This window comes from Dermacentor silvarum, unplaced genomic scaffold (genome assembly GCF_013339745.2).
Source record: "Dermacentor silvarum isolate Dsil-2018 unplaced genomic scaffold, BIME_Dsil_1.4 Seq851, whole genome shotgun sequence".
NCBI lineage: Eukaryota > Metazoa > Arthropoda > Arachnida > Ixodida > Ixodidae > Dermacentor > Dermacentor silvarum.
The window spans coordinates 1-22,075 of NW_023606870.1; the positions used below are offsets into that span (position 1 = coordinate 1).

Genomic DNA, 22,075 nt, shown 5'->3' on the forward strand with positions numbered 1-22,075 from the left:
AAATAAAATAAATTATTGGGTTTTACGCGCCAAAACCACCATCTGATTATGAGGCACGCCATAGTGGGGGACTCCGGATTAATTTGGACCACCTGGGGTTCTTTAACGTGTACCTAAATCTAAGTACACGGGTGTTTCCTGCACTTCGCCCCACGTCGAAATGTAAGGCGAAGTGCAGAAATTGAAGCCCCACATCGAAGCCACCGTGGCCGGGATTCGATAGGCGCAGTCTGTATCTCTGACCAGAGGCGCAGCATCTCATCAACAGTGTCTCAAAACGCTAGTTGTCATGAGAAAAAAAGGTGAGAAAGCTATCCTTACTACCGTGCCTCGGTGTGGTACCGCATGGTACCACCATGCAATTTTTATTGCTGTTTTAGAAATCACTATCTTCGGGATTGGCCCATGAAAACAGTTAGGCAGCCACAAAAAATTGCAGCTAGTTTCCAAAGAATACTAAAAGCATTAAAAGTAATGTCCTGCATGGAAGAATCAGGCCTTATTAAAAGCAATTTTCTTATACTAAAGTGTTATGAACTCCAACTGAACAGTTTTGAACCCTGTACGCAAGCATGCCCCCATGCACAGTTTCCTTCGTTCTGCATCATTTGCAGGGCTGCTGGCGTCTTTGCTGCAACAGTTCTGGCAACTGTGCTACTCCTCATCTTGCCACAGGGTGAAGGGCAGAAACCGAGGGACAGCGACATCACCGACCCACTGTTCATCTGGCGGAGTGCACTTACTGTCCTTCTGGGCATATGTGCTTTAGCATCACCCATGATCATGATCAAGGTACACTGGGGTGTGCCTGTGCAAGCAAGAAACCTCAACAGACTGAATAACATTATAAGGTGCCGTACTGTCAGCATTAACGCCGCTGGAGAACAGTTGTAGCGCTTTGGCAAAGATTTCAGGTTAGTTGCAACCTGTAGGCACCATTCGGGGCCTACAGGTTGGAAACTGGCTAACGTTATTCCTGTACACAAATCTGGCACCAAGCTCTGCGTTACTAATTACAGGCCAGTTAGTTTGTTGTGCACTACAAGTAAAGCAATGGAACACTTCATTTTTAAACACATCGCCTCATACTTGGAAGACAATAACTTGTTTTCTGAAGCTCATCATGATTTTCGTCGCGCGTTGTCTACTGTGACACAGTTAATACACACTACCAATGATTTCTTCTCAACCCTTGGCAAAGCAGGACAAACAGATGCCATTTTTTGTAACTACATTGTAAACTTTTACTACATTGTAAACTTTTACTAAAGCTTAGGCACACCTTACAAAATCAACAAATTTTCCAGTGGCTTGAGGTTCACCCTTTGCTCCAGTATATTCAGGAGTGCCACAGGGCTCAGTTTCTTGGGCCACTTGTTTTTCTTATACAGGGTATTTCAGGAAAAACTTTAAAATATTTTTAAAGGTTGCCTGAGGCACATAGCACAAATCTAGTTCTTGAGCTGGTCTACTCGAAGAGGCGGACACAACTTGCACCAAAAATTGAAATGCATAATTGACTAATTAAAAAACTCAGTAACTAAGTTTGTAACTATCTTCTGGCCCATATTGCAATTTACAAATTCTAGCAGTGGAGTTCGCAAGGCAGATCCACTTGGAACGAATTCTCAGGATGACACCAGGTTTGAGATATTTCCTGAACTTTGCAGAGAAACGCATTGGCGTTCCAGTTACTTTCTTAAAGAACGTCATTTTATGCACTGAAGCACAACAGTCGTCTTGCCGTGACCTGGTGCCAGAAGTATGCCACAAGGCATGCCATGCGGCGACAGTGACTGCATGCACTTTGATAGCTGAATGAACCTGAACTATTGTTTTCATGAGCACGTGGTCCCTCCTCTAGCCGGCCATGGATACGCATAGCTGTCCGATTGGCCGAGTGTGTAAGTGGCCCACAAGCCGCATCTTGCAGCTAATCTTCGGTGAGTCGGTGAGCCGAGATGGCGGGTGGGTTCACAAGCATCGTGTTCCCAAGCGTCTAGTGTTGGAGGTGAATCGTGAAGAATCAAGAAATGCATACAGCTGCAGAACAGATTAAAAACTTCCGTTTCTCCATTGAGTGCTTTTGTCAAGCTTACAGATTATAGATTCCGAGCAAGAACTCTCCACAGGAACGTCAGATATGAAACATCAACTATTTCACGATTAGCATACTTGGAAAGCACATATCCACCCTCTTGAAAAATATGCCCGACATACAGCTTAGTGAAAAACAATGAAAGAAGGAAAACCATGACATGCCATATTGACACTGAGAGCAAACACCTCCCACTTTCACTCATTTTACTAAAATGAGTTACACATATTCCTTTTGTGCTACAGATGGGTGGATGAAAAGCCTTCCCTTTCATTATAAAAACTGGCAGCACAGGCCAAATCAGAAGTGCTTAAAGATGTATGTGACAGGCTTTAAATATAATATTCATTGGTGTCCTTGTTGCACTATCTCGACTACAAATGTGCACACAATGCCTGAAGGGGATATTTAGAGGACCAGCAAAGTAGAATCTTAGTGCCACCATCGACAGCAGTGGTTGCCCTCCTGTAAGCTTTTGCAACGACTTGTTTTCATGGCTCGCTGCTGTGACTAGTTCTTATGATTATGCTGTTGCTATGGTAACATGTGTAGCTCAAAGAAAGGCTGAAGAACAGCTTCTGCTGTTTATGCATGCACATTTTTCAATGCTTGTCGTCCTTTCTTGCTGCACACATTTAATGCTTTAAGGGGTTTAGCAAAGTGATCATGGAAAGCCTGAGACAAAACTTGGGTGAGTAAAGACAGGGTTAACTTCATTTAGATGCACAGCAGTTGGAGATTTTTTATTAAAAATCACAGATATCCTGACCCAGCACATCAAGACAGTGTTGTACCTTCTCTCCCTGTCTATGCAAACCGCTGAAGAAGGGAGTGTGCATGTCGCTGGGCAGGCTTGCCACCTTGAGCCTAGGCGCTGCAGGCAAGGTATAGGGCAGCCTACTTGAAGGCCAACACTGCCGCCGTCACCAGACTGAGGCCAAGAACAAAAAAGCCTGATGTGTAGAGCTCCTTGAGGCCATAGCCAAGACCCAAATCCCAGGCCTGAAAGCACAAGTGTCATGTGCTGCAGCCTGGCTTGTTATACATGGTTATATGTACTTACTAGTAGGTATTGCATTAGAACACTAGTGCACAGAGTCCGGATTTTAATTGCATAGCAGTGTAGCTCTGCTGTTCTTTTTCTGCTAGAGTTAACAATAATGCCAGTGGTAACACTAAATTTAACTACCGCAATATACTGCGGAAGTGCCCATCCCACTTTCACTGAAAATTGGGATAATTTAGATATGGGTGCTTGTCCGGTCGAAGCAGTAAAAACCAAGAGGGCGGCCAACGAATTGTCACTCTGCATTACACTCAACGACCGATTTAATGGACACCCGATTTTCCGGACATGCTCGATAATTCGGACACCTTCGCGAAAGCGGCACATACCCCATAGAGTCAATGTATAAGAATGTCTAAAATTTCGGACGCAAAAAACGTTCCCCGTCCGATTTTCCGGAAATTTTGCCATAACCACAGGTCCGAAACGGTATTAATCGAAGCCAACACCGCCGCCATTTTGACTTTCTCGCTGCCTCGAACTGGCTCTCTCGGACGCAGATCGGCTCGCAGCTGTAGCCAGCACCGCGGCAAAGCTAAGCCTAGCTACTTCGATGTTCGCTGCCAAGTTTCTTGCTGTTCGGTGCTGTGTACGGTGCGTTGCACAATGCCGGTTCCCAAAAGCCAGCTTCGCCTCAGCACAGCAGTATTACGCAGTGAAGCATGCTGGCACTCTGGAGGGGGTGGGCGCTTAAGATATAATTTTCAGAATTCTGAAGTTTTGGAGATGTTAATACTGGGTACTTGTGCGAAACTGGGTGCTTCCGCGGGTAGACAAAAAAAAAAAAAAAACTATAACGTGCTGAACACTGCCACTGCACTTTTGTGTTTTTTCTTTGCACTATAGCTTATACTGGTGTACATTATGCTCTCAACATTCCCTTTTCTGTCAAGGATGTTACATTAAGGTTTTTAATGTGAAAATGATACTAGACATTCAGTGTAACTTCTGTTTCTAGTCCGACTAATAGCAGACATGTGAGCCACTAAACTAGATGGGCCCAAGCCACAAGTATGGCGGTGCTGAATGTAAAATGCTGAACATATAAAGTCTCTTCCCACGGCAAGATTTTAAAGAAAACATGCCAGTAGTCTTTCAAGAAACAGCATGGAGTTATGCACCAAATCGTGACAAAAGAATGTTTCTGCATTTTAAGGTCTTCCTTTAAGCTAGACGGTCTCAAAGTAAATCCCTGATGTTTCACCATGACACAACTCACCAGGTGGCGCATGCCATTGAAGGTATGGTAGCAGAGGGCAAAGGACAGCCCAAGCTTCACTGGGAAAGTGAGGATGGGCGAGATGTGCATGGCCTGCAGTGCCTCCACATAGTGCGGGAACTGGTGCGAGCACACAAGCGGCATCACACCCATTCCATACAGGCCTGGGCACGAGAAACAAAGACGGTGTGGTCATAAAGTGAAGCTGCTCGCACTTATCACAAGTTCATACTTTAAAGGGTTTCTCACCAGGCCACACAGCAAATTTTAGTTATACGCTGGAAGTTGTTACGTGCCCTCTAGGGAGTGTTCTACCGCAATAATTTTTCAAACTGGTTCATTAATAGCCGAGATAGAAATAATTCAGTGCCGCAAACCCATGATTTAAGGAGGCAAGAGTCACCACCAACATAGGCACTCTCCCTTCTTGCTTCCGTCTAGCCTCAGCAACAAAATTACTTCCCTGCGTTCTCCCACAGCATAGCTGGAGGATTGTGTGACGCATATGTCATGTTCCCTGCCCCCTTTTTTTTTTTCCCCTCACTTTCTTGCTGCGCGGTGCACTTCCGCTGACGGTCTCGCGTGCGAGCTGTTGCGTTTGTCTCGCTTCGCGCAGTACACGATTTTGCGCACTGTGCACAAGAACCCCTGACTAGCGGAATAAGTCAGTGCTACATGAACACTGAGGCCGACGCAAGCGGATCACAGAGCATCATAGAAAATGAGTTTTGCTCATTGCGCGCATGACTGCACGTCATGGGAACAAGCAGACGAAACTAAAGTACATCTGTCTTACTACAGAACAAAATAAAGAAAGACATGCAGACATTGTAATTAAACTGGCGTTTTACATGCCAAAACCAGGATATGACTATGAGGCACGCCACAGTGAGGGACTCCGGGCTAGTTTCGATGATACACGGTACACATTCATGTTACACAGGCATTTTTGCATTTCACCCCCATCAAATGCCGCCGCGGTGGCTGGTATTCAATCCTGTGTCCTCGAGCTTAGCAGCACAACGCCGAAGCCACTACGCAATCATTGCGGGTTCAGTTTGTAGCTGTTGTTATTTCTCTAAACTGGAATTCATCTAGCAACAGATCGAACAAATAACTGCTGTTCCCTTGAATAATTCTCAAAGTCACGTGTCACTGTCAGTGACGTCACAGCACGGCAAGCTACATAGGCACACTTGCACGACTGACGTCGACTCTACAGGTGGGAGCGCAGCGCCTGCGAGAAGGGCACATTGCATTTGGTTTCAAATTTCAGCTTTTTTTGCGGTGCATAGCGGTGCAATACTTTGTAGGGACAATCGTTAGCGCACATTGTATGCACTGCACTTGTCAGTTGGAAATGGTCAGACCTGGTGAGGGGCCCTTTAAAGTGGTGCTGCGATAAATTTTGAACATGATAAATAAACTTGGTTATACAGTGCTGTCATGAAAATCTGAGCCAAATATTGATTCAATTCATGCAGCTGGAAATTCAGAATTTCGCTCCAAAGGCTGCTGATTTTTTCCACAACTTTTCAAAACCTTCGCTGCATATTTTTTACTTTTATGCAGAAGCAATCTTAATGGCTACTGAATATATTTCTTTAGAATACAGAACTAAGTTATGCGAATGGCAGAAACAAAAGCAGGGAAATCTGATCCTTTATAGGGTGGCTGCGCCACCCTGCCGCAAGTGATATATGTGATACTACAGCCTATGACATTGGTCACACGAGGCAGGGTCGTGTCACATATTGTCCATGTCATGCCAATAAAACTATGATGAGTGGATAAGGTGGGCGCTTCCATTTTACATTGCAGCGACATACAGGCACTGGGGTTTTGAAGTGAAATTCAAGAAATGCAAGTTCGGCCCTAACAGTTTCTTCCAGTAATCAGACAATTAATTAAAATAGAGCTTTGAATGAATGCTTTATTTGTTTGAAGTGTTTTGGTGTTCTGTTTAGTGTCCCTAAAATTTAATGCGGCTGTTTTCTATTCCTTAGATGAGAACAGTCGTGAAACACAAATGTGCTTCTAATGCATTGTGGCCAAACAAAGTGCGATACGATGTCACTAACAGTTGTTGCTGCTGATTTCTACCTCTTTGGCACTCCATAAACAGCAAGACACAGACTGGCATTTTCTAATCTCTTTGGACCCTGTGCCCGCCCTCGTGGACAACGGTTTCATCATTTTCAAAGCTTAACAAGGAATGATAAGCTACCATAATCTGGTGTAACATAAAGCTAAATGCAAATGACATCATATGGCAAGTGTGTAATAATTTTGTTGCACCTGGTTTTCGAGAAAATGTATACTTTGCATGAGAATTACTGCTGCATTGTCACTAATGATGAAAAGTGAATGTGTCGTACATTTCAAAGTACCAACAGATGACGTGTCAATCCAGAACAAAAAGTGAAGACGAGAAAACACCATGTGATGTTAAACCTGTATCTACGTGTTTAGAAAAACTAAAGACGCATTTATGTGAACAAACAGCAGAAACAGATTCTGTGTGTGTCCGTGCAATCTGATCAAACGAATACTTTTTCAGAATTTTAAGTGAATTGACAATAAGAACTGACCTTAAAAGGCGTTGTGTCACTAGGATTTTGTTTGGTATGAGGAGGCTATTAATAACGGTATTTATGTTGCATTTCGACTTGAAAAGAAAGAAGGCAAAAATGAATTGCCAAATATTAACATACTTTTCCACAGAAATGAACTCACTCAAGCTGCCTGTCCAAGCCACACCATTGGCACATTGTGGTGTATGTGGTGCCCTCTCTGTGCAGGCCCCAAAGTAACCAGTAGTGCCCAGCAGGGTTTGACACTTGAGATTGTTCACACAGCTACACAAAAATGCCTATACATCAATGTTGGTTTGAAATGCCGAAAAAGTGTACAACCACTTCAGCTGTCACCTATTGGCATGTAACAAATGTTGTGAGGTTTTAAGAAGGGTAATCTCACAATCTAGTATTCATTGTCTCTGTCTGGCATTCCTTTAACAATGTTTAGAAAGCAATAATTTGGAAAATATGAATGCTTCAAAAAACAGCACTCACACACTGCCATGCCACAGCCAGTTGCCCTGTGTGTAAGTGAAAGCATTGACGTCATTTGCGGTCTGCAAAAACAACAAAACCAAAAAAGATTGCATGTCAGACTGGCATTCAGAATAATTTAAAATTAAAGTATAAATTCTCCACACATCAGTTTTGTATAAGCACCACCGTTTCAATTAAGAGCATACATCAGTAACATTATGCAGGAAAGCAGAGGGCCATATAGATCCCAGAGTCAAGAACCTCCTTATCACTGCTGCACCTTGAAGAAATTAACACTATCATTCAGCATTATCTTAGCACCGCACCAATTATGTGCTATAAACTTTTTTTTTTAAGCTGTTAAGTAGGCTTTTGGGCATATCTGGGAGCCCAAGACATGGTGACATAACATGCGTCATTACAGCAATGCTACATTGACATTTGTGAAAAGAGTATTAGTTTGGAAGCCGCACATAAAAAGAACACAGTGCTGTTTGCTTTGAGACTTGTACAAACAGCATATACAACATTAAATCTGCTTATGTTCAAACTATTCTAACAGAGATGCACCACCTAGGGAGAACTCTGTTAAAGGTACACTAAAGGCAAATATTAAGTCAGCATGGACAGTTAAAATACCATTCCAGAAACCTCGCAGCACTTGTCTTGTGCTAAGAAAAGACTTAGTTTAAGAGAAAATCTTGTCTGAAGGGTCCTCATGACTTTAGCGCAGTTCACATCGCCCACCCCTCAGTGGTGACATTGCATACGCCATTACTGCCCTTTACTGCCATCGGTGAGTAACATGGTGCCCAACGGACGTCGCTACGGTTTTTGTGCAGCAAAAAGCAAACGCGCGGCTAGGGTAGCACGGCCATGGAGAAACGGAGCCAGGACAGAGCGTTGAATTCGCCGCTACAGTTGCTTTTGGTCAAGTGGCGTGGACTGTTCCGGCATCCCGCAACACAGACAGACGTGGAATTGTGGGCTACATGCAGTTTGTAGTTTCACGAGCTAGCAAAACCAGCGCAGCAGAATACAATAATGAAACTGCTGAAACGTGAAAGCGCGGGCAGCGCTGAGTCGAGCGAAAACTAAACCTTTTGACCGCTCACGTCATTGTCAAGCATAACGTCAATGAGTTCTTTTTCTATACATCGAATACAACTAGACAAGTAGCATTTTCCCCCATCTTATATTGGAATGCGATCATCTTCTTAATACGAGAGGTTGAGTACCAGTGACAGAATTATAACGAGAAGTGCCCATGTCATCGAGCTAGTAATTTAATGTCCTGGGTGAGTCTCAAATCGTGTCCTGCATTTACCTCAACTACTAAAGCTATGGTCGCCATATTGATGCCCTAGACGCTCTCCAGCATTATTATATCACTTTAGCTTGACTTGATATTTTGCTTTAGTGTGCCATTAAAGGGTATGAATGTGCTCCAGAAGCCAAGTGAATGCTACAACATTTCACCATTTTGTTCATGGCCCTGGCTCATATCAGCTATATAAGAGAATAGTTCTAGCTAAACTATAAGAACCTGTCACATGATCATTGCTGTCATACCCAGCTTTCCTGTCTGAAATAACACTTGGCTCAAGTATTCCTTTAGGTATTACATCAGTACATCATACTCTAATACCAATGCACAACAAAAAAAGTTTAAGCACAATGCTGTCAACATGTGGGCCAACTTTAGAATTGTTAAAATGAGTATGTCAGTGACTTTCTTCTGCTTACACACATTACAGACAATGCAATAGGTTTACACATATTTAAGGCGTTGTCATACGTTGATTAATGCTATTGCAATAAGACATGGCTGGAGAAAGAATCTGAACATTTCCTCACGCATAAATGCTCAGGTGAGGAGACAAAGGCCTTTTGAGTGACTTGTTCTTTTTGAAGAAGTGTTCTGTCACTTCCGCCTGCTTGGGGCTCATAGCTGACATTGGTGCAAAGCTGGAAAAGAAAAAGAGGAGGAGATTTACAACACAACCAGTAATTTTCTGTACATACAGTATCACTGGCATGACCTATCAAGTGACTGTCGGCACATGAAAGGCACAAGCTGCAGGTATTCCTATTCCTAGGTGCCCCATTGTGCCTGTTTTAGTTCCTCCCCTTGTGAGGCTAGGGATAGAATGCATGAGTGGCACAGCGCTAGTTATAACCTGTTTGCTGTCATCTGCTTCTGCGCCCTGCTTCAGCACCTACGCTGCTATTTCAGCAGGCATAAATTACCTTTATTATGTGAATGCACACATTCACAAAAATAAAAAATAAATGAAAATTTGCCAAGGCTTTGCATTTGAATAGGGAGCTAGAGTAAGAGTGGTGCAAGAAAACGAGTAGAGCTGGCAGACGGCAATGTTTCCTCTCTTTGCCTCTGCAAGAGAAGGGAAAATTTGCTTATAAAAAGATTCATAGGATAAAATATAGTACGACAGAACAATAAAGAGATATAGTAATAAATATACAGATATATTTACTACCAAAGAGAAAAAGGAATAATGCAGGCGATACACATACACATACATACTGCAAAAATCAGCAGTTGGCAGGTAGCTTTAGCCTGGGAATCATGCAACTTTTCTGAGTTCATTACAGATAGGCTAATGTTAGAGATATTATGTTACACAGCTATGCGCTGTTATGCAGGTCTGAGCAAGGCAAAGAATCCTGCATAACTTTTCACAAGTTTCCCGAGACCGACGTGTGTGAGAAATAAATCGAGGCTGTTTCAAGGAATGGTGAGCGTTGTTTTGCAGTACAGTGTGACATCTAGCGGAGCAGAAGGTTTGCAACAGATATCCCAGTAAAACGCTGCACTGCCTTGTGTTAAATAAATGGTCACTATAGGTGCTGGAAGTGTTTCCAAAATGCTAAGGTAGCTTATCTGCATGGCATGACAGTAGCATAACGCTGGTGCAAAAGAAACAAATGCAGTGATGATGTATGCGCAATCCACTTCTTGAAGTAGTAGGCAACTCGTAGGTCTTAAAATAAAAGTAGTCATCGTTTTGCGCTTGAGCACATACGTTGTGGTGGTTTCAAGTTCTAAAATGGGGAGAAGCGAACTTTACAAATTAGAAAAGGTAACTGTCGTGATCTTTGTGAACTTTGTACACCGCGACTTTATGTGTGAAAACTGCACGGTTTATTAATGCATTAAGAAACAAGCAGTTATAATGCTATTTTAAAGAGGAGCAAAGTTATGCGCATACATTTTTCAGTCTGGGGAAGTCAACTTTTGGAACCAAGTGATCGATAATAGCCCTGTGACATTACAGCAACTGTGTTCACAAAAATAATCAAATATGCAAGCAGCTCGTCACAGCAGAACAGCCGGCATTCTCATACATATGCCGCCCCAGCTGCCTGCAGAGTAGCAAACGAATAGGTCATAAATGCGACACCAATGGCCAACGGTTGAAGGAGAAGTGGCACAGGCGGCGCCCATGGAAGCCATTTATCTGTGCTGGTGTGGAGCTCCAGTAGGCCGTGGTTAATACAACCACGACAGAATGCACAAAATTGGTTTGTGTAATCAATGTTTGAATTAAAAGGAGCACTATCTACTGTCCCTACAGGCACTCCCATTAAGGCAGTGGCGCACTGACGGGGGGGGGGAGGAGCCCCACCAGTCCAACGTGTACCTTCAGTGCTCTGTTCACAATGTCATTGCTATTCAGGAGGTGGATTGAGGTCAAATTTTCCTGATTAACATAAACACTATCATTGTCTTGTATTTATACATTCACTCTTAAATTACTTTGAGTAAAACGTTGAAGAAATAAACATCATCATAATCCTTGGTGTCATCACTATTAGAATTATTAGGCATTTTATTTGCTGTTAGATTCCTCCGGGTAAAGCAAGGAAATTGCATATTATGCAAAGTGCGTGCTTTCTTCCCTTCCTCCTCCTCCTCCCTCCCTTCCCCCCCCTCCCCCCGCCAGCGATCCTGGGTGCGCTACTGTAGTGAGGACGCGTAACCACTCCGTTTGTGCACCCTATTCCCTGTGTCATTCTGACGCATCTGCTTTCAAATGAGACTTCTAATATGTGCAACATATCAACTGCGCATACCACTCACGTACAAGGTAGATTTGACATAGCGTTGACAGGAATATACGAAGCACTAATAATTATGAGTAACTTGCTCAAAAAAGGGTGATCAGACATATCATGGAAAATTGGGCATACCATGCAGCGGGCGAGGCTGTCACTGGTCTCAGAAGCGACAGAGCACTTGCCCTGTTGGCAAACCTGAAATAGAAACAGTAGGAGCGTGCGCGCTTGTAGGCCAGCTGTTTGCGCCACAAACCATAACTGCTCTTAAATGCAGTTGTGCTGAATTAAGTGCTTTACGCATACATAGAGTGAAATGAGGAGTACCCTCACTAACCATGCACTAAAACGCACTTCCATTCCAAGCACTGTTTTAGTGCTTGGAATGGAAGAATATACACATTCAATCATTGCAAAGAAGCACGGGTGGGGCTGGACTGGCTTAGAAATACTATGGTAGCTAGAAATACCAAAGCAAGGGCGCCCAAACCCGGCAGCGAGCAGCTTTCGAAGCCAACGCACGGTCCCCACAGGATCATCACCTTTATTATAAAACAAGAGTAGAAAGGAAATGTTTTCATTATCCATCAACGAATGCTTACCTCATTGCGTATGCCATAATAACACGACACGGATCTGGAATAAATGAAGTACCAAGTACCCTTGAAGACACGCGAGGACGCGAGAAACCAAACAGCCGGCACCCGCAGACGTCAAGATTGTTGGATTGGATTGGCCATTGTCTAGTACACTCTAGTTTTATGGGCTCAAAGACATGCATCGCAAGCTTTTGCGGTGTCGTGAAGGGGCGGTTATTATCGCAATTTTTGTGGCTTTAAAACGTCATTTATTTTTTATAGCTTGCAGAGAATGTCTACCGGCCTTGTTCACAAAAATAAGTGTACCAGGCTCCATGGAGCTAAAAATTTCTAATCGGCGCAGGTAATATCGACAAGACTGACACAGAGCGCCCATCGCAAGGAACGCGGTTGTATTTTACTAGAAGCGTGAAAATTCTTAGCGGCGAGTGTAAAGTGTAAAAAAAATATATATATTTGGTTTCCGGTTTTTTATAGGGTGCACGAAAGGACGCTGTGGACGGAAGCGATGACGTTTTGGACACCAGTTGTGGCGCGGAATTCAAACGCGGATACGGAGGTACCACGGGGAACACGAACACCGTGGTCGAAGGCGAAGTCATTTTGTTGACGGAACGTGGGGAATGCTTTTATTTTAACATTTGTCGCGCGCGGGCAGAATGTGTCCCGATCACTGTAGTCTCATGTCACGATGCACCTTAACTTAAGCAGTAGAAATTTGGGCTTGTTTGTAAAAATGAACATATCTTGGACAAAATTAAGGACAAAGTATGTTTAATGTGGGTATTCTAGCTCACTTTAATATGGGTAACAACTGGCCGGACACATCTACTGCGTGCAAGTACAATGCGTCCCATGTGCCGCGTAGTCCCATGTCCCGATGCACCTTAATTTACGCAGTCGAAATTAGCACTTGCTTGTAATAATGAACATACCTTCCCTAGCAAAAATTCTAATACAAAAACTAATAGCCTATTAGGTTATTGACACTAATACAGTGTATTGGTATTAGACTAATAGCCTGTATTAGGCTAATAGGCTGACACTAATAGGACTAGCCTAATAGCCTGTATTAGACTAATAGGTTGACACTAATAGGACTAGCCTAATAGCCTGTATTAGACTAATAGGCCTAGCCTAATAGCTTGTATTAGGCTAATAGGATGAGAACAATAGGCCTAGCCTAATAGCCTGTATTAGGCTAATAAGACTAGCCTAATAGCCTGTATTAGACTAATGGCCTATGAGCGCTGGTTTTAATAGGTGTATTACGACGCTCTATTCTGCATACAGGCACACCGGGTAGCTAGATCTTTCTCATGGCATGCATGTACACTGCGTGCAACACTATGACAACTGTAATACACAAAAAAAGAGATTTATTTTGCTTGTATAGCTATACAGTGCTCAATGACTGTTGGCATTTTCTTCGTCGCTGTCCCGCTGCGCTGCTGAGTTAACTTTCATTATGTCCGAAATCTTGATGGCAAGGATCTTATTCATCAGCTTTTTTCTTTTTTCCATTTCGCCAAGTGGATATCGTTGCAGCAAGAAGTTGCTGAAGAAATCTGGGGGACCAAACACACATAAGTAAATGAATTTCAAGTCCCACACACACACAAAACATGAAATGCACACAGCAAGACAACGATAATGTGTTCTTGATCAAGCTGTGCAAAAAAAAAAAAATCGCCAACATTGACATCCTGGTATTTATAACCTGCTAACTACACAATAAAGCAAATAAATTGTGTAGGCTAAGCAGACGGTCAAGACAATCGGGCACATACTATAATGGGTATTACCAAATTGATTTGACCATCTGTCTCAGTGAAGTTAGCAAATGTATAAATAAGACTTAGGTATAAATACTTAGATTAAACATACCACTCAATACTGAATACTTCGTCTTGTCCAACGCTGGCTTTGCGCCAGTTTTTGTCCGGTTGGACATTGCCCCGGTGACACTGTGGCCAGCCAAGCCTGCTGTGGAGAAAATGGCCACAGCAGCTTCCCGGACAAATCGGCTGTCAGTCTTGGCAGCCATGAGGCGGTTATACAGAGCCTCCGCGACGTAGACGTCCTTTCCCAAGTGTACCTGGAACAAGTCACATGCTAAATGCTCTATTGATCTTCTTTATGCAGCAAAAAGTAATCAAAAAGACTGATCATTTAGTAATTAATGTGACAAAATTGTCACAGCATGATGACAAAGGATCCATGGTGTTATCCCATCTTTACCAACAAACACAAAGTTGACACGTTCACCTATCAGAGAAGTGTATGTGAAAACAAATACTTACTTGTCCTTCAGCAGTTTCATACAGGGAAGCTGCCAAATTTTTAGATTTTGGCTCGCCACTTTTATCGTTACTGAACGATACTGATTCTGCGTTCCGCTTCATTTCATCTACTCTTCCAGAGGGCAGGAATGGTTCAGGAAGACTCCTTAAGGGCTGCTGGGCTGGTTTCGGTCCATTGGGACTTCCGGAGGGCTCCTGCGCCTTCCTAACGTTTGCGGGTGGAGCTTTTTGACCACTTTCCGAGCTCTTATGTTTCTCTGGAATATAGGTTACGAAAAATTGTCATATGTGAAATACACAAATTTTAATGACAGAACACATTTTCCCACTGCAAGCGTCAGCTGAAGACAATAACACCATATCAGGCACGCACAGGCCCATCTACTTTTATGGTAGATGGTTAAAGCAGCAAAATAAATAAAATTTTGGACCCCAGTAGTTTTTTTTTTTTTCATTTCGCCTTTGCAAACCTTTCTACTCCCACCAGCTGGAATTATCGTACATGAGAATGTGAAACTTTCAATGTTCAATAGTGCAGACATATAGGGAAAGAACTTGCACGTTAGCGAAGGAACTTGACAGATAATTAAGGAAGTTCAGGGCAATGCAGGGGAAGATGGAAAAGAAAAATGAAATTAGACATTCGGAAGAAAGCAAGCAGCAGGTCTGGGGAGATCTCTGCAAAACGCTCAATATGATAAAATTGGAACTCAAACCTGCATCGAAGATCTTGCTGCACAGAGCTTTCTCCAGCATCTCTATTCTTGCAGAGAGTTTTGAATTTTCCGATTTTAGCTTCAAAACTTCCTGCTCCAGTTCGTTCGTCCTAGAGTCCTGTTCCTCAGGAAAGAGAATTTGCATGTTCTTCTTCCTAAATGCCGCCTCAACATTCTTTTGGCGAGACTTGGCCTTTTGTTTGTTCTTCTTCTCCTGTGCATGAAGAAAAAAAAAAAAAAAAACATGGAGTACCACAGATGTGCATGCAGGCACATCTACCCAATAGCAGACCACAATGGTGTCGCCTAGAAATAACTGCAAGTTATGGTGCCAACTCAATAAGGTCACATGTGGACATGCTGCATTCAAAACTCCTGGCTTGCCCTGTTGAGCATGGAAATGTCATTTCTGGATGATAAGGTGCCTTAAATTTCGATAAATAATGTGTGTGTGTGTGGGGGGGGGGGGGGGGGGGGGTTACTATGCATGGTCATTGTACGCGTTTACACACGAAAGCGATGTCACGTTACATCGCGTAACGCCGAAGAAGTCAATAAACCAATCAGTAATCTGCGCTCGATCTTTTTTTTTTTTTTCGCGTTCCTCCTTGGGTACTTCCCGGCTCGCATAATTAATGAACAATCGTTAAAATGAAGCAATTGCTAACCCGACATGTTCTACTCAATTGGCCTAACCGTGCAGCTAGCCGAGTTGCCGTAAACTGCCCTTCGCCCATTTCCCGGGGACCATTAGTAATGCCGCAGGGAAGATAGACAGTGAAAGCACTGAATTCGGGCCGCTCAATGGCCGCATTTTTGCACACGTGCCAGGCGCAAGCTACCTGACCATGCAGGCCACCAATAAATCAGCGCCGCTGAAAGGCATTTTTACGCCACCAAATAACTTAATGATGTTATATAGAGATATTTATACGTCTAACCTCTCGGAAGGATTCCTGGCTGGTGAAAGAATCTTCTTCCGAATCACTGTAGAGGGGCATTTTCGGGCACGAAAAGCGCTTGTCCACACCTTCCGTGCAAGCATCGGCCTCCTCCTTGGTTGCTGGAAATCACATGAAATTCGCACTTGTCGACATCCATAACAATCGCGTTATGAAACATTACAAAGAAAAGCATACTTACCAAACAGCTTCATAATCTGGGCCCGGAAATAGCCGCTGTTTTCTTCGTCTTCCCAGCGCACTCCATACCATTTTGTGGAGTTGAAGTCCCTGAGATTTCTCGGACAAAAATTCTTTATGCGCTCGACGGCCACAGCTACCTTCATGCCATCATCCCTGAAGCGCACAAAGGCATACATCGTGTCGGGATGTCGGGATGTCGCGATTGGTGTCAAAAACACGTGCCAATTGCTGCTGACTAAAGCCCCTATATTTATAAAAGTAGCGCCATCCACTTCCCTCCTCCTCCGTTCCACTATCGCGCTCGGCGTGACCAGCGCGATCGAGGCGCGATATCGACAGTGGCGCCGCCTGCGTCGGGCCTGCCGTGGCAGACGACAGCTAACGCGCTACCAGAGGAAATCCGAGGAAAACTTCGATCGCGCCCTGCGGAGACGTTTTTGAGGCGCGATTTTGCTTCGTCAGTCAGTAACTGGTCTTAATAATGCCGTTTTGGAAGTAGCAACGCGACGATGCGAGACGGCGCAAATATCAAGTGTGCAGCAAGCGTTTGCGCACGCCGGATGGTAAACAAAAAAAGCCTTTTGCCCTCGCCTTGTCGGTTGCGGCAACTTAAGGCGCAGCAGCATGCCATCACAACGAAGTTCTTGTCCCTAACACGTTTGATCCGTTTGTGCGTACAGCACTTTCGTCGCACAGGCCCGAGAATGGCAGTCGGAGCGCGCTGGAAAGAAAAAAAATATACAAAAGCGCGACGCGAACTTCCACGTGACACGGATTGGCCAATGGGGGAGCGGAGGAGGCTGGGGCGACAGGAGGCGGCTAAGAGAGGGCGAGGAGGAAGCGCCGGGGTGAGCGCGGTGGCGGCAAGATCTAAGAATGGCGCTACTTTTATAAATATAGGGGCTTTACTGCTGACAGCACAACTGCGACACCACAACACAAACTTCGTCGGCGAGACATGTGCGAGGCTCCGCGTGGTGATCGATGGCGATGACGATGGGTTGGGGTGGATAAAAAGATAACGAGAAAACAATATTGTTTTATTTATAATAAAGTTATTTTTGCGTTCACTATACTTTAAAAAACAGTAGTAGTTGCATCATTTTGAAGTTTTAATACATAATTTATGCTTTTACAAAAATTATATGTAACAGCCGTCAGCTTTTGTACTCTTTTGCGCAAAGCCGTCCTGTATGGCTGTAGGTTCCAAACAATCATGCGTGCAACCGCAACGATGAATTTTTCCTCCACATTAATTTGGAATAATCCACCCATTTCTTGCCCAATCCCCCACCGTGGGTAGGAGCCACATGCGTGATAGGCTACAAACACTGTACTACAACAACAACAACGAGACTTCCAGTTTGTATGGATGTTCTGTGACGCCCATTCACGATTCTTTTGCCGCGCCGCCTTTGTCTGTCCGTCAGGATTCGCCGCTCAGTTCTTTATTTTTTCACTCTTACTGAGCCATTTTGTTATTTCTTCAGTTTTACCGTGCCGTGTACGATGCCGTGAATAGACATTTTCATGGTGGAGAGTCGAAAGACATCTTGGAGTTCTACATCATGGACCAGGCGCGAAGCACCTGCAACGGCGGCACGTCGCAACCTCCAAAGCGTAGGAAACGTTATTTAGAGCCAGGGGAGACCTATTCCTTGCCACGGACATCTTTGCGGTACCAGGAGAGGGTCCAGGACAGCCAGTCATCTTTGCAGACACCTCAGCAGCAGTCTCTCAGAAGCTCCGGCGCTGGAAGTGCAAATGCCGGCGTATGTAATAACTATTTGTCCTGCGAGATTTCTGACAACGATGATTTCGACGCCAGTGATCAAAACCTTTACCATGCGGAAAGCGACGAGGGAGATAGCAACAAACAGTACGACAGTGAATCCAGCTCTGCTGAAGACTGCAGTGGTGCAGAAGAGTGCGAAGGTGATGGAGATGAATTTTGTCGCCTGTTCTCAAGCGAATGCCTTCCGAACTCTGACATGAGTGTCAGAGATGCCATGCTGACACTGATGGCATATACTGCGTCAGTAGGCTTAAACTGGACCGACATGGAGAAGCTTGTGGGTGTTATAAACCTTTTTCTAGGAAAGCCTGTCCTTCCTACTTCGAGCTACATGCTTAGAAAAGTGTGGAAGCAGTGGATGGGCGGCCTTGTCGAACGGCACTACTTTTGTGAGGCATGCGAAGCTGTGATACCGAATCCTCGTCAAAAGGATTTTTCATGCCCACACTGCAATACCACCAACTCGGGACAAAATTTTTTTGTTACGTTGGACCTCAAGAAACAAATTGAAATCATGCTTATTGACAAATCAGTGTCAAAGGGCTTAATGGAATCCCTCAAGAAAAGGCAACTTCAATCGGACGAAGGCACTGTGAAAGACATCAGTGATGGGCGGCTTTACAAAGAACAGATGAAAAACTCGTCATGGTGTGACATCTCTCTGACATTCAACACAGATGGTGCAAAAGTTTTCAAATGCAACAAAGCTTCAATATGGCCAATTCAGTGTGTGGTGAATGAGCTGCCATTATCATTGCGGTGGAGTAATGTACTACTATGTGGACTGTATTTTGGAAAAGGCCACCCAAGAATGAGCCAATTTCTTGGAACTTTTGTTAAAAGCCTCAAACAACTGAACTCTGTCAAGTGGAAGTGTGATGAACAGGCGCTGTCCTCGAAGGTACACATCACATGCTGTTGTGTTGATGCCCCAGCACGTGCAGCGGTGCTCAATATGAAACAATACAACGGCTACTTTGGCTGCAGCTTCTGCCTTCACAGAGGTGTCCATATCCGTGGTAAGTACTTTCAATTACAAGCTAGTTTATGGCCTTTTAAGCACTTATTTGTTCCCATATATATAAAACAACATAGCTTGAGTTAAATTAGTCAGAATTGCAAAGGGGGCACTACAGTACATAATTCAATATGTAACATGTTTTGAATGTCATCTATGACAGCACTCATGCCAGTGTTATTTTACCATTTAGTGGACAACACAAATCATACAAGGAAACTGGAATGGGTATTTCCTAGTTTATTCATGCCTACATGCTAAATAGAACAGCTATGTTTGATGTGCATTTTGTCAACCTAACAGAGCCAGTTCAAGAAGCATAAAAGTAAGGGTGTGATATGTGATTTATGTTCCCAGGGGCCCTGAGATACCCAGTGCCAGAGGGAGGACGCCACCCAGACCTGAGGACCAACAGAAGTTTCAGGGAAGACATGCGGGTATCTCTGCAGTCTGGAGAACCATCCCACGGCATAAAGGGAGCTTCAGCACTTGCCCACATGCCGAACTTTGACTTAGTTTGGGCTGTTTGTCCAGACTACATGCATTGCGTGCTAGAAGGAGTTGCAAAACAGCTGGCCGACATATGGTTTGGGTCAGTAGATTCACCATCATATATTGGAAAGCCAGCTCAAATTAAGAGAGTGGACAAAAGACTGCTCAGTATCAACCACCACAGTGGTTCACCCGACTTCCCCGCACTGTTCAGGAAAGAGCGATGTGGAAAGCAAGTGAATGGAAATGGTGGGTTTTGTTTTATGGTGCTCCATGCCTCGATGGCATCCTGCCATCAAACTACCACAGCCATTTCTGCTTGCTGGTGTCAGCAGTACACCTTCTACTCAAATCCAGCATTAGCAAAGAAGACATTAGTGATGCAATGGGAAAGCTTTCTAGTTTCGTCTTCAAAATGCAGAAGCTCTATGGGGAGACATCAATGACTTTCAATGTGCATCAACTTTTGCACCTGCCAAGGAGTGTGGTGGAACTTGGTCCTTTGTGGGCTCACTGCACATTTGTTTTTGAGTCCGGAAATGGGGTACTGTTGAAATTAATAAGCAGTGCAAATGGTGTGCCAATCCAAGTTATGGAACGCTTTGTGATGCAGCTACAGCTTGTAATGCTCAAGAATACTCTTACTTTGCAGCCTCAGGTGAAAGAAATTTGTGATCAATTAACAGCTCCAGCAGCTTGCAAAACTAATGTAAACAAAAACTTTGGGAAGAGGGGTTGTGTGTGGCATTGTGGACAATGAGCGAAAGAATGCATTTCTTGCGGCGCTTGGCTACATACCGGATAAGGTTACCAGCTTCCAGCGCATTTTAGTTCGAGGCCACCTGCTTCACACCTGTGCATACCAGCGTGCAAAAAGAACCAGGAACTGTACCTTCAAATGCACAATGGGGCAATTCTACACTTTGCACAATGTGTATGAACTTTGTGATAGTTCTTGCATGTTGATGTGCACACAGTTGGCCTGTGAAAGGTATCGTAACATTGCGCACATCAGCTCCTGCGTGCTAAAGAGCGAAAAATTGTTAATGTCTCTTGACAGAGTAGATAGCATTTCTGTTTTAATGTCTCTGGGCAGCTCCTGCTATGTTGCAGACCTACCCAATTTGCTTGAGAAAGACTAAAACAAATGGTAGTCCATTTAATGAAGGCAAGTCAACAGCTGTTGACATCGAAGAAAGTTTACCAATTCAAATTAGTGTCTCATGTGGTTTGTTATTCACATTTCCTTTTTTTATTATTATTTGGGAGGGGAGGAAAGCTCCCCTAGAAGACCTTGGGCTTTCTTCAATGTCAACCACTGCTGAGTCGCCTTAACTTCAGCTATACCACCGTACCCTGCTTTAGTACCATCTTACTCCTACATAGAGCCTCATTTGCTTAACCTTTACTTTACTTTCATTTTAGACTGCACTACTTTTAGGTTTACCCCACATGTTTCACTGAATAATACCACACTTCTGGGGGCTATTCTGTAAGAGTCCACCTAGTGGACTGTCCATTTCGACCGCTGCTGATTGGCTGGAGCTGCATGAGTGAGGAGGGGACAGGTGCCGCCAGCCAATCTTCTCACTCGTGCAGCTGCAGCTAATCAGCAACAGCCGAAATGGACAGTCCACTAGGTGGACTCTTACACAGTACCCCCACTGGGTCTAGCTTTAGGCATATGCAGTATGAGTGAGCACATATGGGTTTAATCTAGGCCTTTCTTCACAAATTATGCATTATTAATGCTTTGTAAGTAGCTCTATGCTAACTTTGTGTATCTTTTTCGTTCCAAGCTTCATTTAGACAGCTTTCTCTTTGTCCTGTGTGCACTAGAAGCCCTAAAATCCTCTAATTTACGAGACAAAGGTGGTTATATACCCTGATCCCACCAACCTCAAATCGATCTGAACTTTCCAAGGAAGACATCTTCAAAACACCACTGTCGGCCACTTCTGTGGCACCAATTGAACAACTTTTATTTAGCCTAACTGTGCAATCTTTACGCTGCCCGCATTTTATTATTTATTATTTATTTATTTATTTATTTATTTATTTATTTATTTATTTATTTATTTATTTATATGACAATGGTGCAGGCTGCCTTTTAGAAGGTCACTTATATAATATGACCAGAATGCATACTTTCCCTTCAATGGAGTGTGAAGAAAAGCACAATTAACAAAATAAACATTTCCAAATACACATGCTGTGCATAGTAGTAACAGCAAAGTGTTGACGCTGTTACATTTTCTGTCGGAAAGATAGGTGCAAAAGATGACTCAGTACACAAATGCCTGAAATTACAAGTGCACCTGGACTGCAAATAAAAAGGACTTGGGAGTGCTAGAGTAGACCACATTTTGTGAAAGAGCGTTCCATTTGCTTATTGCTTTAGGAATTAACTATAAACCTTTTATGATTCTTGTCTGTGGCACTAAAATGGTTTTAATGTGTAAAGGTTGTTATATCTATTGTGTTTCTG

At 43.7% G+C, this 22,075-nt stretch overlaps 3 protein-coding genes across 3 annotated transcripts; 1 reads left to right on the forward strand and 2 right to left on the reverse strand.

Moving 5' to 3' along the window:
* Positions 1 to 2,814: 2,814 nt before the first annotated feature.
* LOC119435706 (succinate dehydrogenase cytochrome b560 subunit, mitochondrial) lies at positions 2,815 to 12,270 on the reverse strand. The gene is made up of 6 exons (XM_037702443.2): positions 12,122 to 12,270; positions 11,655 to 11,717; positions 9,297 to 9,407; positions 7,458 to 7,519; positions 4,384 to 4,547; positions 2,815 to 3,100 (listed from the first exon to the last, which is right to left on the reverse strand). The coding sequence occupies exons 1-6, from the start codon at positions 12,136 to 12,138 to the stop codon at positions 2,996 to 2,998; spliced, it is 522 nt and encodes a 173-aa protein (XP_037558371.1). The 5' UTR covers positions 12,139 to 12,270; the 3' UTR covers positions 2,815 to 2,995.
* Positions 12,271 to 13,510: 1,240 nt separating this feature from the next.
* LOC119435705 (uncharacterized) lies at positions 13,511 to 16,470 on the reverse strand. The gene is made up of 6 exons (XM_037702442.2): positions 16,281 to 16,470; positions 16,079 to 16,200; positions 15,138 to 15,351; positions 14,422 to 14,678; positions 14,006 to 14,216; positions 13,511 to 13,686 (listed from the first exon to the last, which is right to left on the reverse strand). The coding sequence occupies exons 1-6, from the start codon at positions 16,456 to 16,458 to the stop codon at positions 13,526 to 13,528; spliced, it is 1,143 nt and encodes a 380-aa protein (XP_037558370.2). The 5' UTR covers positions 16,459 to 16,470; the 3' UTR covers positions 13,511 to 13,525.
* A 1,184-nt stretch (positions 16,471 to 17,654) lies between these two features.
* On the forward strand, positions 17,655 to 19,741 carry LOC119435708 (uncharacterized). The gene has a single exon (XM_049659897.1). The coding sequence runs from the start codon at positions 17,851 to 17,853 to the stop codon at positions 19,180 to 19,182; it is 1,332 nt and encodes a 443-aa protein (XP_049515854.1). The 5' UTR covers positions 17,655 to 17,850; the 3' UTR covers positions 19,183 to 19,741.
* Positions 19,742 to 22,075: the final 2,334 nt, after the last annotated feature.